The 21,102-nt window shown below is 38.1% G+C and overlaps 3 protein-coding genes across 7 annotated transcripts in view; 2 read left to right on the top strand and 1 right to left on the bottom strand.

Moving 5' to 3' along the window:
* The window catches only part of LOC113068268 (PQ-loop repeat-containing protein 1), a 32,510-nt gene extending 21,148 nt beyond the window's left edge, over positions 1 to 11,362 (bottom strand). Inside the window, exons 1-3 of one of the 3 annotated variants that reach the window (XM_026240937.1) lie at positions 10,744 to 11,362; positions 9,687 to 9,820; positions 8,086 to 8,130 (exon numbers count right to left, since the gene is read on the bottom strand). In XM_026240937.1, coding sequence (XP_026096722.1) covers positions 8,086 to 8,130; positions 9,687 to 9,820; positions 10,744 to 10,946 — 382 coding nt within the window. In that variant the 5' untranslated portion in view covers positions 10,947 to 11,362. Of the gene's footprint in view, positions 1 to 8,085; positions 8,137 to 9,686; positions 9,821 to 10,743 lie in introns of all 3 variants that reach the window. The other 2 variants (XM_026240936.1, XM_026240938.1) reach the window with 2 other exon arrangements.
* Positions 11,363 to 11,752: 390 nt separating this feature from the next.
* hsbp1l1 (heat shock factor binding protein 1 like 1) lies at positions 11,753 to 13,593 on the top strand. The gene is made up of 4 exons (XM_026240878.1): positions 11,753 to 11,999; positions 12,110 to 12,176; positions 13,133 to 13,223; positions 13,332 to 13,593. The coding sequence occupies exons 1-4, from the start codon at positions 11,955 to 11,957 to the stop codon at positions 13,366 to 13,368; spliced, it is 240 nt and encodes a 79-aa protein (XP_026096663.1). The 5' UTR covers positions 11,753 to 11,954; the 3' UTR covers positions 13,369 to 13,593.
* Positions 13,594 to 14,687: 1,094 nt separating this feature from the next.
* Positions 14,688 to 21,102, top strand: part of LOC113068267 (septin-7) — a 43,158-nt gene continuing 36,743 nt past the window's right edge. Inside the window, exons 1-2 of one of the 3 annotated variants that reach the window (XM_026240935.1) lie at positions 14,688 to 14,793; positions 20,435 to 20,439. In XM_026240935.1, the coding sequence (XP_026096720.1) occupies positions 14,790 to 14,793; positions 20,435 to 20,439 (9 nt within the window). In that variant the 5' untranslated portion in view covers positions 14,688 to 14,789. Of the gene's footprint in view, positions 14,794 to 15,189; positions 15,192 to 20,434; positions 20,440 to 21,102 lie in introns of all 3 variants that reach the window. The other 2 variants (XM_026240934.1, XM_026240933.1) reach the window with 2 other exon arrangements.

Below are 21,102 nucleotides of genomic sequence, written 5' to 3'. Positions count from 1 at the left end.
ACTGCTTAGGATTCAGTCAGTGTTTCAAATATGGGAGATGAATGATGTTATCAGTAACTATAGTGTCAACATAACGGTCCATAAAATGCATCTTTAATTTTTTTAAATACCTTCTCGTGTATCTGCACTTCCTCCTTCTCCAGTTTTATATGCAGAGAACTAAGAGGAATTCACAAGTATACTGAAGAGAAAAATACTGCTTTGTATGAACGGCTAAATAGTCAACTACTGGCCAAACCTGTTTGTTGAACAATGGAAGACAGGGTTGGGTTGAAAGACACAATTGGGGTTTTTGGGAGGCCTTTCAAGTAAAATAAATAAAATAAAATTGTATTTAATAAAAAATTATAAAAGTATTTTTATTTAATAAAATTTTACTTTATTTTAAATAAATTCAATTAATAAAAACTATTTAATGTATTTAAATTAAGTTGAATTATTAAATTAATTAAAACAAATAATTACACATTTAATTAAATTTTTCCTTTTAATTATTTCAATTTAAAAACTACTATTATACTACTTGGTTTTTAATTAGAATTATTTTTTCTGTAAAGTATGTGTGATATCAGTTAAAAAAAAAGAAAGATTTTTGTGTATTATGTATTGAACATAATTTGTCTTTGGAATAAAGCGCACTGATCAGTTGCGCACACTAAGATCAGGACAGTTTATTTAGAAAACAAATGGGGTCAAGTTCTCTCATTTCAGTTATGCATGATGTAAAAACGTCACACTTCCTCAGCTGCTACATTCTTTGCAATGCTTTGAATCAATATTTTTATGTATTGATGTCCTACTACATCTTGTCTCTTTTATGGATTATTCACACTCTGGAGGGAAACCTGCCGAAAAGAAAACCGCACACAGTCTCATGCTGTCCTTTCACAGGAAGCTGCTCAAAGAGAAGCCTTTGGTAGGATATTTATAGATCTCCTTCAAATTGTGCCAAGTGCTCTGTGTCTGTATCAAGACTGTCATGCTACACCTTCTCCAGTTCAATGCCTTAATATAAAGAGAGCATCACTGTCTCTCGCCCGTAGTTGACTATACAGTACTTGTGTATGTAAGAATTATGTGTCTGTTAATAGCTTTCCATGTGGCAGGCATCGCTGAAGGGAACAGGATCGTCTGGAAAACACTGATTACAGCAGCAACCTGGAAGAAACCAGCAACACCTACAGCTTGGCTGTGATGCAACTGGAGGGCCATGATACTAGAGATACCAGCACTCGCAGACGCCAATCAGCAGCCAATCAAACACCAGCACTCGCAGACGCCAACCAGCAGCCAATCAGACACCAGATGCCAAACAGCAGCCAATCAGACACGAGCACACATCAGACTAAATCAGACAACAACACACACCAGACGCCAACCAGGAGCCAATCAGATACCAGAACACACCAGACACCAACCAGGAGCCAGTCAGACACCAACACACACCAGACGCCAACCAGGAGCCAATCAGACACCAACACAGGCCAGACGCCAACCAGGAGCCAATCAGATACCAGAACACACCAGACGCCAACCAGGAGCCAATCAGACACCGCACAGGCCAGACGCCAACCAGGAGCCAATCAGACACCGCACAGGCCAGACACCAACCAGCAGCCAATCAGACACCAACACACACCAGACGCCAACCAGGAGCCAATCAGACACCAGCACAGGCCAGACACCAACCAGGAGCCAATCAGACACCAGCACAGGCCAGACACCAACCAGGAGCCAATCAGACACCAGCACAGGCCAGACGCCAACCAGCAGCCAATCAGACACCAGATGCCAAACAGCAGCCAATCAGACACGAGCACACATCAGACTAAATCAGACAACAACACACACCAGACGCCAACCAGGAGCCAATCAGATACCAGAACACACCAGACACCAACCAGGAGCCAGTCAGACACCAACACACACCAGACGCCAACCAGGAGCCAATCAGACACCAACACAGGCCAGACGCCAACCAGGAGCCAATCAGATACCAGAACACACCAGACGCCAACCAGGAGCCAATCAGACACCGCACAGGCCAGACGCCAACCAGGAGCCAATCAGACACCGCACATGCCAGACACCAACCAGCAGCCAATCAGACACCAACACACACCAGACGCCAACCAGGAGCCAATCAGACACCAGCACAGGCCAGACACCAACCAGGAGCCAATCAGACACCACCACAGGCCAGACACCAACCAGGAGCCAATCAGACACCAGCGCAGCCAGTCGCCAACCAGGAGCCAATCAGACACCAGCACAGGCAAGACGCCAACCAGCAGCCAATCAGACACCAGTATAGGCCAGACGCCAACCAGGAGTCAATCAGACACCAGCACAGGCCAGACGCCAAACACCAGCCAATCAGACACCAGCACAGGCCAGGCGCCAACCAGCAATTAATCAGACACCAGCAGATGCTGTCAATTTCACTTTCAAGTGAAATACTGTGGGATATTCAATAAGAACCTGGAAAGCTGAAGTTGAATAGAAACTTGATTTTATCCATTGGGAACAGACTGGATCGAAGTGGTAAGATTTAAACTCTATTCTGATTTCTAACAAGCTTGCGGTATGTAATAGAAATGTCTGTTACTGCAAGTTGGCATGAAGTAAAAAGTTTATTTTTATAAATATTTGGAATTATTGTTTCTTCTAATTTTTTTTTTAATTTTGGGAGTCAAACCTCATGACATTTTATCACTAAATTTTTTTTAATAGTTGTAAATATTTATTCTTTGTTTATATTGTTGTGATTATTTTTATGATTACTGTAATTCCTCAAATAAAAACCAGTAGTCAAATAAACGCCGGGCCTCTTATAGTGGCCGGGGTCAACTCAGACAAAAAAGGCGGGTCTTAAATAAAGGGCTAGGGATGAACGTACAGGCCCACTGCCGGAGGGTTTCTCGTTCTCGAGTCAAGAACCGGTTGCATGGGTTTTCGGATCACCAGTACACTGAAACGAGGACGGTTTCTGTCGGACGCGTCCGATTCATGAACCGAGGAGCGGATGATACTGCGCATGTGTGATTCAGTGTGAAGCAGAGATTCTGCCTCTAATAAAAGCCTGCTTCAAATAAAAGCCTGTTACCTTCTGCAGTTCAGGTAAATAAAGGCCCCGGCTTTTATTTGAGGAATTACGGTATTTACATTCATTTTTTATGTAAAGCACTTTAAATTACCACTGTGTATGAAATATGCTATGTAAATAAACTTACCTTGCCTTGACATTTTACCACCAAACAACATAACTTCAATCAACTTTAAATGAACTATCAGCGTTTCATTGTATTTATGTATGTATTAACTTACAAATACATTACAAATATCATGAATTATTGAAGAGTTGAACCACATAATGTTTTACAACTGAAATGTGACATATTATAATTTGAACTGCCTGAACTAATTTCAGATTTCTTTTTTAACAAATATCATGATTGTGTCTTTCTTTTATAAACATAATTACATTATAGAGTCAAACCACATGACATTTTACAGGAAAACATCACAATTTATACTGTGAACTAACTTTGCCTGAACTAATATCAGCATATTTTTACAAATATCATGTACGGTATTACGATTTCAGAAATATAAAGTTTTTTATGGAGACAAGGGGAGAAATACAACAAACAAACAACATAAGAGTATATAATTTGCATTAATGGTTTTTACAATTATCTTGAAATTTCATAAATTATTTCTTAAAAATATGTTTTTGAGGGGTTGATCCATATGACTTTTTACTCTGTCAACTAACTTTACCTGAACAAATATCACTTTAAAAAAATATATATAAATAGAAATAATGTATTAATATTTCATAAATATCATTACACTTTTGGGAAAACAAGCCACATGGCTTTAACTAAAAACAGTATTTTATTACAATTTATTGTTACATTTTTAAGGACTTGAACCATGACATTTTAAAAACCAAACATGACATAAGTTTGTGAAGTAATTTTACCTTAATTAAATATATATATATATTTTTTTTTACAAATATGTATTACTATTTCATCAACTATTCATCATGTTTTTTTAGGAGTCAAACCACATGAAATTTTACAAGTGAGTAAAATTACATTTATAATTTGAACTAAATTTCAGAAATGTTTACAAATATCATGTGTGATGAGTGATCTATTTTGTGTTTATTTTATTTTTAATGTTTGATTTGAATGTTTGCCGGTTCCCGCCTCCTTCTTCCCATACTACGAACGTTTTTATTTGGTTACATCATGAATTTCTTATTTTAATAGCATTATGTTTTAGAGGAATTTAACCACATGACATTTTACAACCCGACAACATCACTTATGATGATATGAAATAATCAGGCTTTGCCTGAACTAATATCAGTATTTTAACAATACCAATATCATGCATTCATCAAGTATTATAATCATGTATTTTTATGTCATAAATGCTCAATTTTGGGGGAGTTAAAATACAAAAGTATCACTGACATAATTTTACAACATGAACTAAGTTTGCCTTATCATAAAAATGTCAAATTATCTAATATTTTAAGAGATTTATTGACCTTGACACACAGTCATGATGCTCTGCATCTTTCTTCTTCATAGGAGGGTTGTATTCAAGTCAATGGATGTATGAATTGCTTTTTAATGGATTTTCAAAAAGAAAGAAAGAAAGAAAAAAGTGTGAGTGTGTGTATGTGTGTTTCGCCAGTTGTTGGTGTAATACAATAATAATATTCTCTGAATGCAGTGGAAGAAAAGCCATGCACACACACACACACACACGTGCACAGATCCTGTATATGTGTGTGTGTGTGTTTGTGTGCAGAGGGCTCAGGTAAAAGGCTGTGTGGAGCTGGAGGCTGTGCGTGTGGAAAGGGCCGGATCAAAGCGTCAGTTGAGCGTGTGTCACACTGTACGGTGTGTATTGAGTGTCGAGGCACTGCTATACCCTGCTGTGTATGTGCGTATCGTAGCAGTGTGTGGGAACAGGCTGCCACGGCTTTTAAACAGCAACCCCACCAAGCTGGTCCTGTTTTTCAGCTCACAGGCACAAGCACAACTGCACAACACAGATACTACACCACAAACAGAGGAGAGCGCTGGGGACACTCCTTCCACTGTTGAAGCAGGACTTCAGGGCAAGCTGGCCAACCAAGTGCAACTAAACACCCATATTTTAGTCTCTTTTTACAAGCTAAGTAAGTCAGAATTTGGTGTAAACAGAATGAGAACATGGATCCATCATGCCTTGTTACCACTGTTCAGGCTGCTGGTGGTGGTGTAATGGTGTGGGGGGTGTTTTCTTGGCACACTTTAGGCCCCTTAGTGTCAGTTAGGCATTGTTTAAATGCCACGGCCTACCTGAGCATTGTTTCTGACCATGTCCATCCCTTTATGACCACCATATACCCATCCTCTGATGGCTACTTCCAGCAGGATAATGCACCATGTCACAAAGCTTGAATCATTTCAAATTGGTTTCTTGAACATGACAATGAGTTCACTGAACTAAAATAGCCCCACAGTCACCAGATCTCAACACAATAGACAGAGCATCTCTGGGATGTGGTGGAACGGGAGCTTCGTGCCCTGGATGTGCATCCCACAAATCCCCATCAACTGCAAGATGCTCTCCTATCAGTATGGGCCAACATTTCTAAAGAATGCTTTCAGCTCCTTGTTGAATCAATGCCACGTAGAATTAAAGCAGTTCTGAAGGTGAAAGGGGGTCAAACACAGCATTATTATTATTATTATTAGTGCTTCTAATAATCCTTTAGGTGAGTGAGTATATATATATATATATATATATATATATATATATATAATTAGTAGGGATGTAAGCATTCAGTCAACTCACGATTCAATTCACAAATTTGATTTCATGATTCGATTCACCATTTAAGACAAATTATAAATGCGTCCTTTTATTATTGCTTGGACAAAATGCTCCATATTTCTTTGTGAAACTGAAATATAACACTATAACAGTATACTAATATAGCACTAGCATATCATTGCTCTGTTGTTGGTTTTGATTGCTTCTGTTTCCTCATTTGTAAATCACTTTGGAAGAAAGCGTCTGCTAAATGACAAAATTTAAATAAAGTGTAGATGTATTTAACAAAACGAACTTGAAACTTTAAATCATACTCCCAAATCAAATAAATAAGTAAAACTAATCAAATTAATCTCTCTCTAATTCATATAAACAAAATAAGTAAAATAAGTGTTTTTTCCATTTAACATTAGAGGCAACCAGTGCATTTTAATCATGATCCAAACAAAGATGCTGCATGAGCAGTTTTTAATATAAATTCGATCTCGAAATTTGAAGCAAAAACAGAATGGTTTGGCTTCAGTTTTGTGAAACTATACATAAAAAATATCAGCATGAAACAGAAACAGCAGACGAGCTGAACGAGACACAGATTCAGGTGGAGCTTCAAGCATTTCCTCAGTTTCTGCTGTTAACAAAGCAGCGCTGCACTTATGAACTTTAATATGCTTTATACAGAGCCAAGATGAAAAGAAAAAATACCATCTAAAGACCGTAAATTCTCCTCAGACATACATTCATATAAACTCCTACCCCTAATTAAATCACGATTTGTTTAGCATCTCAACTGGTTTGAATCGTCACATATTTGAATCTCGCAGTTAATCACTACATCCCTAATATACAGTCAGACAGACTGAGCTGTTTTTGGGAAGTTTAAGAGAAAACATGTTTAGTTGAAACACCCGGTTCTCTGATAGTAGCGACTGGATGCTAACTGAAGTCTACAGTAGAGAGAACGTAGCAGAGCGAGACTGTGAGAGGAAGGGCCAGCGTCCATTACATTTATGTCCATTACTGCACGACCACGAGAAAAAAGACCAGACTGGATTACAGACGTTCACCTGCTTCAAACCTGAACGACGGACAGCACCAGGTTTACAGATATGGACAGAGAAATTGCGATCTGAAAGCACTGACAGCACTGCGATAAAAACTCGGACTTATCGAGTGCTCGGATATCATATCAGACCTGCTCTCAACAACTAAACTGTCCGTTCCTGCTTGAACTTTGACCTCTGGATGGATCGGAGCACACCTTCATTATTCGTTTCCACTGGATCAATGCGCTTACGAGCAAAGCAGCAATTAGCAAACACCTCTCAGCCTGAGATCTGAACACACTTCTAATGAGGAGCGTGAGGGAGAGAGAGAGAGAGCAAAAAACAATGAATGGAAAAGTTGCTTGGCAAACAAAACTGAAATAAAATAAAAACTAAAATTAAAAACAATTATATGTAGCTGTATATTTATGGGCACACTAATAGAGGAATTAGATTTAGTACTGATCTGCAGTACACTTATTACAGGGAAATCCCTGCTGGAGAAACCTGAGGTTCAGTGTCTTGAAGGGCCAGTAAAAATAAAATCGGTGCACATGTGCAAAAAGTCACCAGAAAGCTGCAGAGTGCATCAATCCGACTGTACAAGATCAGATCTCAGGAATAAACCAGTATCGCCACCTGCTGTTCGTGTAGAGCAGGGTGCCAAGAGCTTCAGTACAGTGAAACATGCCTGTGTCGTGAATCACGTGACAATGCAAATGTTATCAGCAGCCAAAGCCACATGACGCTCTTCTGAGAGTTACAGGGTTAAATCACAAAGCAGCGATATGACAACCAGTCAAATGAGCTGTTAAAACCATGAAAACTGAATTATTTCAAAAATGCTTTGTCGGATTAGTTCAAGTGAGCCATACACAAACTGATATCAGTTAAATAGCAATTCATGTTCATCTGTTTGCATGCAACACTGCAATTTCAGCATCCAAATCAACAGAATACATGCAAAACTGCCTCTATCACTCACTAACAACACATGCATTCATTCTTATACACTTATGTGTGTTATAGATACATGCAAGTGAAACTTCAGGGTTAATGGAGGTTAATGAGTGGATTAGAGGAGCGTACGCTTCTGTCCAGGTCATACTGGGAGGAAATGAGTGGAGGATGATGGGAAGGGGAAAACATCTATAATACCAGACTGGTGTTTTGTGGGCAACACATCAGTACATACCCAGAAAGAGCCTCTTAGGAACTTTGATATCTTCATCCTTACTGTCTGTTGCTTCAGACAAATAAGACAAATAAACACAAAATAAGAACTGGGAGAGAGAGAGAGAGAAAATAGATTGCATCGCTCCATCTTCTCCAGGACACAAAAAGCCCTGAAGGGATGAAACTCATGAAAACAAGTCATATTTCTACCTAAAACCAAAAGAACAAGAAAAAGACAACAACATATTATTAAGACCATTGTGATGTGTGGCAGTGTATCATTATTTTCATGATAATTAGTTTCATTTTTCACTGGAGTTTGGGTTGAAATATTATGATCCAAGATGAACTACAAGTCAAGCGTTTGAAATCAAATCATATTTATCATTGAACATTTTATTGAAAGAAGTGTCTTATACTTACCAAGGCTGCTTTTATCCATTACAGTAAAACAAGTAATGTTGTAAAATATTACTACAATTTTAAATAACTTTTCTATTTCAACACATTTAAAAATGCCATTGTGCATGGTCCTTCAGAAATCGCTCAGCTGATTTTTTATGACCATTTTAATTATAAATCATACTCAGTCTTCTGAATGAGACGTTTCCCTCAAAAATATAAAGCAAAGCTGTTTTCAACCGATGATAATGTTTCTTGGATCATGTGACACTTAAGCCTGGAGGAACGATGCTGAAAATTCAGCTTTGCATCAAAGGAATAAATTACATTTTACAATACATCCAAAAGGAAAACAGTTCTTCTAAACTCAAATAATATTTCACAATATTATTTTTTACTGTATTTTTGGGGGTCAAATAAATGCAGCCTTGGCAACTTTGACAGACGTCTGTCAATTCAGAGGTCAGTTCAAAATGAGAACATGACAACCTTAAGACGTGGCTTCATTTTACAGCCGTTTCTTGATTCATCTGCTACTTTTAAACGTGCTCCATCTGTCGAGAAGCGGGAGAGTTTGTATGTGAAGTCTCTGGCTGTCACGCTGTTGTCTTTACATCAGTGACAAGATCTAAAGACAACAGTCGACCCATAAAGACAGACATGGCTATGACTTCACACCAAAGGATAGACACCGTTCAAACAGGATGTCCTGTGCAAACAGAAGAGTGGGAGACTATGAGCCTTGACAAATGTGTCCAAGGAGTGCTTCCAGATAAGCATAGCACTTCAGCAGTATGTACACTTAGTTTGGAAAATTAAAACTATGACATACTTAACACAGCACTTAATACATACATATTACATTCCAAACTCGGCTAGAGGGAACAAATGAATCTTCTGTTAAGTTTGTCACACACCCCCAGTGTAAATAAACCTGAGACTGATGTTGACCAAGCAGCCAGCCGATCAAAGTACATCCTCCTCAGAGGCAACCTCAAAGAAAGCCCCCGATCATGTGACTGAATTCAATAGGCCTTAAACCAACGGACTGAGAAAGAGAATTTCATAAAACTTTAAAGAAAGACACATAGGAAAAAAAATTAAGAAACCCATAATTGATTCATTGATGTGGGAATAAAAAAAGCTGTGAGTGCTGAAACAACATCCGTGTGCTGCTCCACACACACACACACACACACACTGAAGAGAGTTTGGCACCTGAGAAGGAGCGGCGTTTGGTGCTGAGTTCAGTGGCCATGCGGACGCTGGTGCACAGGTTCAGCATGATTAACATCGTCATGATCATGATTATACTCTGCCAAAGCAGCGGAGTCTCAAAGTAACGTCCAAACCTGAAAAACAACAACACACACAGTTCAGAGAAAAGCACCAAATATTATTACATGATCTTCTGACCAATACACTTTCATCACACACTGGACATTTCTCTTCAGACTGCATTTCTTGTCTTGTTCTAGACTATCTAATTTCACCAAGAGCTAAGCAGCTTTTTTCCCCTTCGTTTATGCAAATCAGCAAGCTTCGAACTGAAATTGTGGTATGACTGTAAACAATCATTTTACAGAGATTTCCATTTGACACCACCAGGCCTTGAAATTTATACACTTCAGTTTTATTATTATTATTATATATTTTGAGCAGTTCTCCCATTTAGCCACTGCATTTTTAGTTATGTAATATCTGAAAGATATTTGATTAATCCAAATAATTTAGGTATCCTTCATTAAATTAAATATCTTTCAGGAAAATAAACATATATAAATATATTTGTGTGTGTGTGTGTGTGTGTGTGTGTGTTTGTGTGTGCTTGTTTGTGTGTTTATTTACATATATGTAAATATATGGCTAAATGGAACAACTGTTCAAAGTTCACAGTGAAATACTATATTTTACATTTAATTTGTTATTTTTATATTATATTATTCCATTTTTCAGGCCTGTAAATGTCAATTTAAAGATTCTCAAGATTTCTATTTCTGTGGAAACCCAAATCATTGGAAACTTAAATGTGATATGAAGAGTTTGAAGACATATGAAGAAGAAACACTGAAGATATATCACACACACACACACACACACACGATCCAGTATGACATGTTTTAAAGACTGCTGTCTTATAAATGCCTCTTTATAAATACACATTAAAGTGGATTATGGCAGATCAGTGGATGACGTGCCATGTGTTTCCTCATGTAGCTGTCCTGTAGTCAGATATGGTGTCTCCAGACATGAAGGATGAGATATAATAACTCACCTAAAGAGTATTCTCAGTATGTTGGCCACCAGCAGCACCAGACACACATATGTGGAGAACCCCTCTGCATTCTGGGTCCTGCGGATGTCCCTGTACTGAGGGATGTATGGCACCACCCCTCCAAATATGATGGCAACAGATGCGATCCAAGACACCGCTTGATAAACAGCATACATGATCTGATCCATAACCACTTCATCCATCTCTGAGAGATGCAGCTGCTGTCTCTTACAATTAAAATCAACTCAATGCAATGACTAGCCCACTAATGTCACGAAACATAAATAATTACGATTTTTCTGTTCTGTTTACATTATAAAATACCATTTCTTGACGATTACTGGATATTTAATACTCGGAAAAACAGCAGTAAGTGTACTTTCATTGTCCCAGTCAACATCCACTGATTCAATAGATCTAATTCATTCAAGAGATTCCTATTTCCAGCGAAGAAGTACTTGCTAAATCGAGGGGAACAGATCCTCAGCGTGGGTCCATATAAGATGACGTGTATCTTCTCCGTGCAAAGAAAAGCAGAGTGCTGTAAAACATTTTAAAGCCACTGTGATCCTCTCTGCTACTGCTACAGCTCAAAACAGTACTTCCGTGTTACATACGTCACAATCCGCTCATTACATATTCATGACACGCGCGGTCCCGTCGCCAGTCGCGTTCCTTGACGCGCGTTTGAAAGAAAACTAAATATACAACCATTTGTCATCGATAAAACCCTGTATTTAGGCATTTTTTAAATGTGGGGATCACATTTAAATTTACATAATAGACTCAGACGTGACCTCAAAATGTTTCATATGTGTGACATACTTTTATTGTCGTTTAATCCCCTCGAAATCCAGATGAAGCTACATGCAAACTTCATGATACATAATGCATGGTATCAAAATGAAATAGCTATTATTAGCAATCTGTAATTCGAAAGATTTATCCTCCAGGGCACTGGAAATCACATTAATATCGTTTAGCTAAGTGACTAAAGGGTTAAATGTGGACACATGTATGCCCTCTACACACGAAAGAGGAAGTTTTTATGAGTAAACAATGAAAGAGAGTGGAAAAGTTACAGTATCCTTTTATTCTGATGTATAGATATGATCAAATATCTCAGAGATTGAAGCACACGTGCTGTTTTAACGTTGCCTAGAGCTGAGAACTATCAACTAACCCAACATAAACCAACCCAAACAAACCTTATGGCAGGATCCGAGTCAAAAGCAGCTAAAGAGCTGACTGCAATGGTAGGTGAGCTTTTTAATTCGACAGTGAAGATAGATTGTATAATTGCATTTGCGGGATAGCCTACTGTTTTAAAGTTTGACAAATCTGTTCAATTCATTTCTTCAAACAGATGGAGACGACAATGCAACAGCTCCAGAGCAGGTTTCAGAACTTATCTGAGCAAATCATCTCCAAAAATATCTTTTCAGATGCAAAATCTCAAATTGTAGAAGCTCGGCATGCTTAGATTAAAGATTTTTTTTACTATAGCACTAGCATAAGATTTTTATTCAAATGTATTTGAATTGCTACAACAGTAAAATCATTTTTCAAACACAATACAATGCCAATATCACACACTTGTGAGCAAATGCCATGGTGTTCTTTACGTACCTTTGAGTACCATGTAAATATGAAAATCACTCAGTACCACTCTTATAATCATGGTGAGACCACAACACTTGTTAGTAGACATTTCTACTTTTAAAGACAATTAAAATGTATAATGGTTTCCACGAAAATATTAAGCAGCACAACTGTTTTAAAAATAAGAAATAATAATCAGAAATGTTCAGCAAATCAGAACGATTTCTGAAAATGCAGCTGTACATCACAGGAATAAAATCACATTTTAAAATATATTACAAGAGAAAGTTCTTTCAAATTGTTATATTTCACAATTACTGTTTTGTACTGTACTTTAAAACCAAATAAATGCAGCTAAAAACCTTAAAAATCACACCAACCCCAAACTTTTGAACAGTGCTCGAGTCATTCTAACATTAGACATTTAGTTTTATTGATCTTGATGGGTGTCAAACTCAGTTCCTGGAGGACCACAGCCCTGCAGAGCTTAGCTTTAACCCCAATTAAACACACCTGATCCAGCTAATCAAGTCCTTCAGGGTTATTTGAGAACTATGTGTGTTGAAGCAGGGTTGGAACTAAAGGTGCATTCACACCCTATCGAAAATACTGCAGCTTTGAGGTTTCAATGTGTAAAAAGATGGGACTTTTCTGAGAGCTCCTACTTGTACCACCTCACGACAGTAGATTAATTTAGGCATTGATAGTGGTGATAGAAACGCATAGCATTATACAGTATAACCTCTCTGCTACACAAAGAACTGAGGGTTTTCCTTAATGCCTGAACTGGATGAGATGGGAACACGCATAGATGACCTGGAGAAGAACGTTGGTGATCTCATGACACAAGCAGGAGCTGAGAATCATTATAAAGCAAAGCAAGTGCATTGGATTTATTCGATTGTCAACGAATTAAAGTTCGGTCAATGATAACCACAATCATGAGTCATGTTATTTAACATCGCTGTTTTATTTCTTCTGTGCAGTGGTTTTGAAGAGAGACCAAGCTGGCCAAAGCACTGAGCAGAAATGTTGGAGAAGCTTGAGATCAACACAATATTTGTGTAATAATCTATGCATGTATAATTCAATAGTGCCTTGTTTTCTATATATGGTTTAGGTCTGAAAATCTGGATCTTGTACCTATAAAGCAATAAATGAACTTGTTTAGCTTCTTGTGTTAAATCTTTCTTTTCCAGGATACAATATAAGCAAATATGTAAACGTGCAATAAAACTTCAACGATCTTTGAAAGCTGTCATAAAATATAAATTGAGCCAAGAAGACTACACTGGTCCTGTTTTAATGTGAAATACTTGCAACGAACTTTGTAGCAACACATAACTGAACTTCATATTGAATTTTGATTTCATTTAGAATGATTTTATTATATTTAAGCATCCTAGTGTTTATTAGTTATGGGGTTTGTTCAGAATGAACCATTATGCAACATTAACTGATGCTGGCTGGCATTAAAAGTACATTTGTATATATTAGAATTTATAATATTAAGTTGAATAGAACTATAGTGTTTAGTGTTTCATATTAAGAAACCGTGCTTTGTAGTAATCATGATGTAATCTGCATTCCATAAACAATCCCATGCAAGTTTATAAGATTAAAAATAATCTAAAAGTAATCAAAAACTATATTACTAAATATGTGCAATCCAGATGATGTTTCTAACTATAGTTTTAGTCATGCAATTTGTAATCAGTAATGTACTATAATTCGTAACTAATCTACCCAACACTGTTAACAAGGTGTCAAGGTGCTATACTCTATAGCCAGCAAGTGGCAGCATTGTTTCTCTCTTCTCACTGCTTCCTCCATTACAGAAAATCATCAAGGCAATAAAATCAACGGAATGGGAGACAAATGTGTGTTTTCAGTCGGTCCATCAATAAAAATCGGAATTTAAAGCATTTTTACATTATTAGAAATAAAAGATAAAGAAACAGAGGCCCTTCAAGTATGGAACAGCATCCTATATATATATCGTATCTTTAAATTGTACATTATTGTTTATGTATACACTTGTATTTACTAATATTTAGGTATTTTTTGAAACATTCTTCATTATCACCGCCTCATTTCTTGTGTCAATTAGAATTATATTGTTTGTTTTGATTTATCTTACTTTAATTTGCAGTTTTTTTATTATAATTTTTAATTCACTTAAAAAATAAAGCTCGCCAAATCTTCCAAAAACTTGTTTAAAAACACCTACCCGTATTTGAATACAAATCCCCCCCACACTTGTGGCTTGCATAAATTATCGCGAGATTTGTGCCGGCGCTATTCACCAAAGATACGCCACCGCCGTAGCTGCAGTGGTTGTCAAGGGAGACTACGCAAGAAATGTGACGTACGCCGTGAGTCGGAGAAAGGCAGTGTCGATCGGTGAGAGCTCGGTTACAGAGGCGGCCGGGAGCGTCAGCAGAATGGGTGAGTGTTTAGTCCCTGGCGCTTTTTTGAAGTCAAACTCTTCTGTAAGCTGATTTATAGCTTTGTTTGGGCAGTGTGTTGTGAACAGATGTGTTCTCTGAACGTTAAAAAGAGTAATAGATCTACTCGAGCTCCTTTTTCGTTCTAATCTTCACTCTGTGTGTCATTGTCATAACAATTAACGTTACTGTCTATTTTCTAATATAAGTATTTGACTTTAATAGTTACGATTACAAACAAAAAATGTACTGTGGGTGGTATAATAATGGTATCAGATAGTACTGCCGTTGTACTCAGTAATAGTGCTATGGTATGTTCATTGTACTAGTATAAAGAATGCCACAATAAACAAAATATGGCATTATCTTAATATTTAGTACAGAAAACCATTTTAAGCAGTGAAGATGTTCCGTGGCCAGACATTTACAGCTGTAGTCTGTCTGTTTGAAGTAACACTTTCTTGTGTCTGTCCTCTCTCAGCTTTGTAGAAATAGTCAAATGTGTGCGTTTCAGTAGGTCAGGGGTGGAGGATCCTGCTCATGGAGCTTCACTCCAGCACTAATTAAACGCACATCATTTTATTTATCTATTTTATCTTGTGAACTGTCTAATCAGGCTGTTTAGAAACTTTCAGGCAGGTGTGTCAGAGCCGAACACCTGAAAGTGGCCCTTTCAGGAAGATATACAGACAGAGGCGACAGATATACAGACAGATAGAGGTATGGATGGAAAGAGGGACGGACAGATTCATGGATTGGGGGATGGATAGATGGAGGGACAAATGGGTGTATGGATCTGTAAACAGATTAATTTGTTTGTAACCAAATAATCCATCTTACTTGTATACATTTGACAAGAAATGCACAGACACAAGTAAAGCATTATACAGAAACAATACATTGATATTACACAAATAAATGTGTCCTATAGCATCACACAGCATGATCATCTATGAGTGAGATCTCTGGTGTAGCTGAAGAACTTGGACTCTTGTTCATTAAAGTAGAAATCCTCCTTTATTCCCGTCATGTTTGGATCACATGGCTACTGCTTGAATCGGTTCTAGGGATGCACGATATTGGATTTTGGCCGATATTCGATATGCCGATATTTTCAAAATAATTTTGGCCGATACCGATATATATAAACATTTTCGCCTGATATATTTAAACTTTAATTTTACTGAAGAGAAATCCATGTATCTCTTCTGTACTGATTCTACCATAAATGTATTATTTTACAAATGTAGACAGACATTCACACCTGAAAAACAGGTCAATTAATTCACTTGGAGAATATCGGTTTGGCTCACCGGCAGAAATATTCATATCGGCCGATACCGATGATGGTCATTTTAAGCTTTTATCGGCCGATACCGATGTTGTGCCGATATTATCGTGCATCCCTAATCGGTTCTGTCCGTTCACATGGGACAGTGTGTTTTATTCCTCTGCAAAGTCCTTAGGCCTCATTTCTAAAACACAACTAGTCAAATTTGATCCTGTATCCCATGAATTTCTTCCTATGTCAGAATGAAAGAAATCAGGATTTTAAGGCAGAACCAGACATGAAAACAGCTAGGATTTGCCTCTCTTTTGAATGTGAAACCTATTTTGGTCCTGGATGCAGATTGTGGTAGTGCTTTACAGCCCTTGAGTAGGATGTTAAAGGGATCGGCTAGTTCACCCCGAAAAATGGAAATTAGCCCATGATTTACCCTATAAAAATGTCCTGGCTCTTCCAAACTTGGGTGTTATTTTTCAATCGTATAAAATAAGTCCAATAAAGTGCATCCATTCATCATAAAAAGTGTCCAAAATGGCTCCAGAGGGGTTAATAAAGGGTAAATAACATTTTTGGGCCAACTATCCCTTTAAATCAACTGAAACCCTAAAAGAGAATGTGAGTCTGAACTGCGGGTGGTCAAAATAGACTTTATGGGTCATATTGTCTGACTGTTTCATTGGGTGTGTGATGAGAAAACCAGACCGAGAAGACTGCTTGTTTTACTCGCGTGCTGTTGCAATGAGTCAACAAGATCCTGCCAGAGCCCTACGAGTTCCTTGATGCACTAAATGCGGATGGAATCATGGAATCGAGTCATAAAAACGTAATTTACTGTATAATGTGCAGTGTAAGGGAATTTGGAGAGGTTTGAATGAAAAGATCAAAAGTGCGGTGTGAGTCTTAAAGCGCAGTATACTAAAGCAAACCAGATGCGTGTGGTTTCAGCATCTGCCGTCTCAATATATGAGGACAAGAACACATAAAGTTCATCTCCAGAGCTGCAAAAAGATTGATTTACTTTAAGAAATGATTAGAGCCCCAACCGATATTGTGTTTTTTGGGGGGCCGATACCGATATTATGGAGTAAGAAAGGGCCGATATCTATATATTAGCCGATATTCTTTGTTTATATTATAGTACAGTACCAATCAAAAGCTTGGACACTTCCACATATATATATATATATATAGGGCTGTGCAAAAAATCGAATGCGATTTTCATACGCATCTCATCAGTAAAGACGCTCCTGTAATTAGAAGTATATCTCCAGCATGTGCGTTCAGATCAGGGTTGCCAGGGTTTCACAACAAATCCTGCCCAGTTGCTTCTTAAAACTAGTCAAAAAATAGCCCAATCGCGTTTCCAGGAGGTTCCCCGATAAAAATTGCTTCCCGGGGTTAAAATATAATTTTTTTGGAAGGGTTGCCCTGGTAAAATTCACATTTTAGGGACTAAATATCACGCTGTTGGTATTGCTTCTAACTGCGGACATGAAAAACAACCGCAGACATGGCAACACTGGTTCAGTTGGAGCGGCAGTCACTACACAGAGCCGTAGTCTACCGACAACTAACACAAAATCGCTTTCAAAATCAACAAAGATTCGCCTGAGATTTTGTGTAGATTGTCAGTGAATTACGGCTGGGTGTAGTAAATGCCAACCAGTGTTGCCAGGTCTGTGGTTGTTTTTCATGTCCGCGGGTCAAAGCGACTCCAATACAAATAACGTGATATTTAGCCCCTAAAATGCTAATTTTACCAAGGCAACCCAGCTAAAAAAAAACGTAAATTTTAACCCCTGGAAGCAATTTTTTATCGGGGAACCTTCTGGAAGCGCCATTGGGCTAGTTTTGGTCTAGTTTTAACTGGGCAGGATTTGTTGTGAAAACCTGGCAACCCTGATCTGAACACATGTGCTGGAGATATACTTCTAATCATAGGAGCGTCTTTACTGATGAGATGTGCATGAAATGGCATTTGATTTTTTGCACAGCCCTATATATATATATACATAAACACATATTTTGCAATGATCACTCAAATGTGGTGATCAAACACTTAATGACGTGACAAAGATATGTGATGGGGCAAGGCATTTAATAATTTAACAAACTTTATTATCCAAAATAAATCTGACATCACTGCACTGAACAGTTCAATTCAGTTCCATTTAACTTTATTCGGTTCACTTCGGAACCTTCATCCACAGATGTGCGCTACTGTCTTCACACACAGACGAAACTTACTAGAGAAGTGTGAAGTGTGACACAATATACCTCTGTAAATAGATACAATATAAATTCACGTCTAGTGTACTTTAATGCCCTTTCGTTCCCTTGGAACTGGGATCATGGCGGAATTATGAATTGTGCGCTTTGCTCTCAATTCTGGACTGTCTGACTTGTTCGTCGGTCACATCCTGTGAAGTACTTGTTGAAAATGTGTCGTGTAAAAAATGCGTAACGCTGCATCTCATTTACTCCTCCTTATTGCTTTGCCTTTGTGTCTTTCTTTACTGCTTTAGGTTTAGGCTACCACATCTCTTCCGGCAGTTAAGCCACATACAAAAACACGTCATTGTTTCTGGACAGCAGTCACTTTAGATCTCTGCACGGTAATGGTTTTAGTTAAGTGTCATCTAAAAAATCCCTAAAGGAATGGATGACCCAAAAATGAAAGTTCTGTCATCGTATTCTCACCCTCGTGATGTTTCATACCTTATCTATTCTATGGAACGCATGTATGTCTATGTAAATGTATATATGTATATACAAGCTGCTTGACACACAATGAATCTTAGCACGTCTCGGTTAAGCCTTTGCATTCATGTTCATATAATGGATGAAGGCATCCGTCTATCCCATAATAACTCACATCAGTGACTTTGAGGTCATATATGTATGAAAGCCCTGGCATGTTAAAGTTTTGCTTGTGTGAGTCCTTCTGGTCTATTTCTGTTGATGCTTCACCCCTGCAGGGAAATCCATTTGTGCTTTTTTGGGCCTTCGGCTTGTTCCTCATGGCGGTCTGGGGTAGTTTTTGCTGGTGTGTGTGGTTGAGACCATCTCAAATTTGCATCAGAGCATTTACCGTATTGGTTCATTGAGACGTTCCTCTTTAGATATACTGAGCGTCTCGTCTTTGACATGGTTTTAGTCTGGAAGAAGGAACATTAGCCTTCTGAAGGAACCTCCGTTTATCTTTTCAGACGACTTCTGTGTGTACTCGTGTGTTCACGCTTCACACCTGCCTTCTAGAAGAACACCCGGTGATAACATCAGCAGGAAGTTGAGCAGGATATTCGTTACTTTCATTTGTAGTGTCAAGATCGAGCATTGCTTATCCATTGTGTGGGTGCTGGTGAAAATAAAGTAAGAGAGGACAACATTTCTCAGACACACAAAATAAATGCAATGGTTCATCTTAAAGAGGTCGTTCACCTGAAAAGGAAACTTTTGTCTGACTTGGCAGACTGGATTCATGATTGTGTCTGCGTCAAGTGTGATTGTGATGTGAAATGTTATTAGCACTGAATAACTACTTACTTTCAATATAAATGCTGGGCTATTCCTCACATAAAGTTGACTTACGACTTTCTGAATCATCATCTCAGGCTTGTGTCAGTCAGGCTGCACGTGTTCCTCCAGGATGTTTCCTTTGGTGGTGTAAGCAGAATAACATGAAGGTTTTGATAGTCAAATGAGTTGGGTTTCTATGTGCTGCAGTCACAGATCAGTGCATTTGATGAGTTGCTGTTTTCAGCAGAAACAAAAGGCCTGGTTTATTCAGTGAGATGATTTTTCAGTTAAGTTACTGACAAGTACTAAAGCCCCATTTCTGACCTTCCTGTAACTCTGTATGTTTAGAGAAGTGGTATGGTTGTGCAGCATTAGGAAAACACTACAGGCTGTACATTTTTGGTATTAGGACTAAAATAGACAGATATTTACAGGATCTTCCACAGATGTGTTTCTTTCTTAAAGTGTGTCTATAAATAATAAAGAGTAATAATAATAATTATTGGCATTTACATATGGTAGTAAGTAATGTGACCATTTGGAAGTGGTGCAATGGATGTTAATGTCAGATATAAACAAAGCCTTTGTGCTAGGGCTGGATGGTATATTATGTTTAGGCAATATCATATGATCTGACATACGTATCTGAATTCTAGCAGAGGACACACCTCTTAATGCACTTCAGCTGCTATCTTTCTTTGTCTCATTCTGTCTCTTTGTGTTTTATTCTGTGTATGTGGATGTCTCTCTCCCTGCCTGCTGGAATCTGATCATCTCTTCTTCATCTGTTCATCCATCGATCTGTGGAACAACATGATCTGAATGCTCTCCAAAGTAGCAGTAAGTACAGTCATTTCAAACACCTCGACAAACTACAAACGCATGTGTGGTTCAGCTCCCCAAAAGATCTCTCAAATCTGGAGCCTGCCCTGCAAAATCAGCTCAGAATCGCAATGCTTGAAAATGGCACGCAAACGATACGTTTTCGTGACCACGTGGCACATCACATGAGTGTGTAACCGCGATACCGACGATAGTCCAACATCTCTACCACTTAACCACGTGGTTAATCGTGTCTACCAGTATATCGTCCACCACTATGGTCAATGGTTGTTCAGGTCCCTAATTATAAGTATTAAGCTTTAGTGTTCCACACTGTGCATCCCACATTATTCATGCTACAAACATGAATTATACCTCAGATCATGTGGTTTGTGTGATAGCATGTTAAGTAACTTGATGAAGGAAAACCCATAGGGCTGGTCACACCTATTTGAATGTTCAGTGCAAAAAATGTGTGAAATTTGATCCAGTTTAAATGAGCGATTTATATCCAGATTCAGTATGCCAGTTGGTGGCGCTTATGAAAAAATAGAGTGTGCAAAGTGTGCAAAATTGTGTTTCTGAAATCAATCAGCGAACAATTTAAGAGCCACTACTAGATTCTTCCTCTGCGGTTCACTGTCGCGACTCGTTTAACACTTTTTGGGCATGTGACCAAAA

This window comes from Carassius auratus, linkage group LG44F, assembly GCF_003368295.1.
Source record: "Carassius auratus strain Wakin linkage group LG44F, ASM336829v1, whole genome shotgun sequence".
In the NCBI taxonomy this organism is placed as follows: domain Eukaryota; kingdom Metazoa; phylum Chordata; class Actinopteri; order Cypriniformes; family Cyprinidae; genus Carassius; species Carassius auratus.
This window is presented reverse-complemented; position numbering and strand designations above follow the sequence as displayed.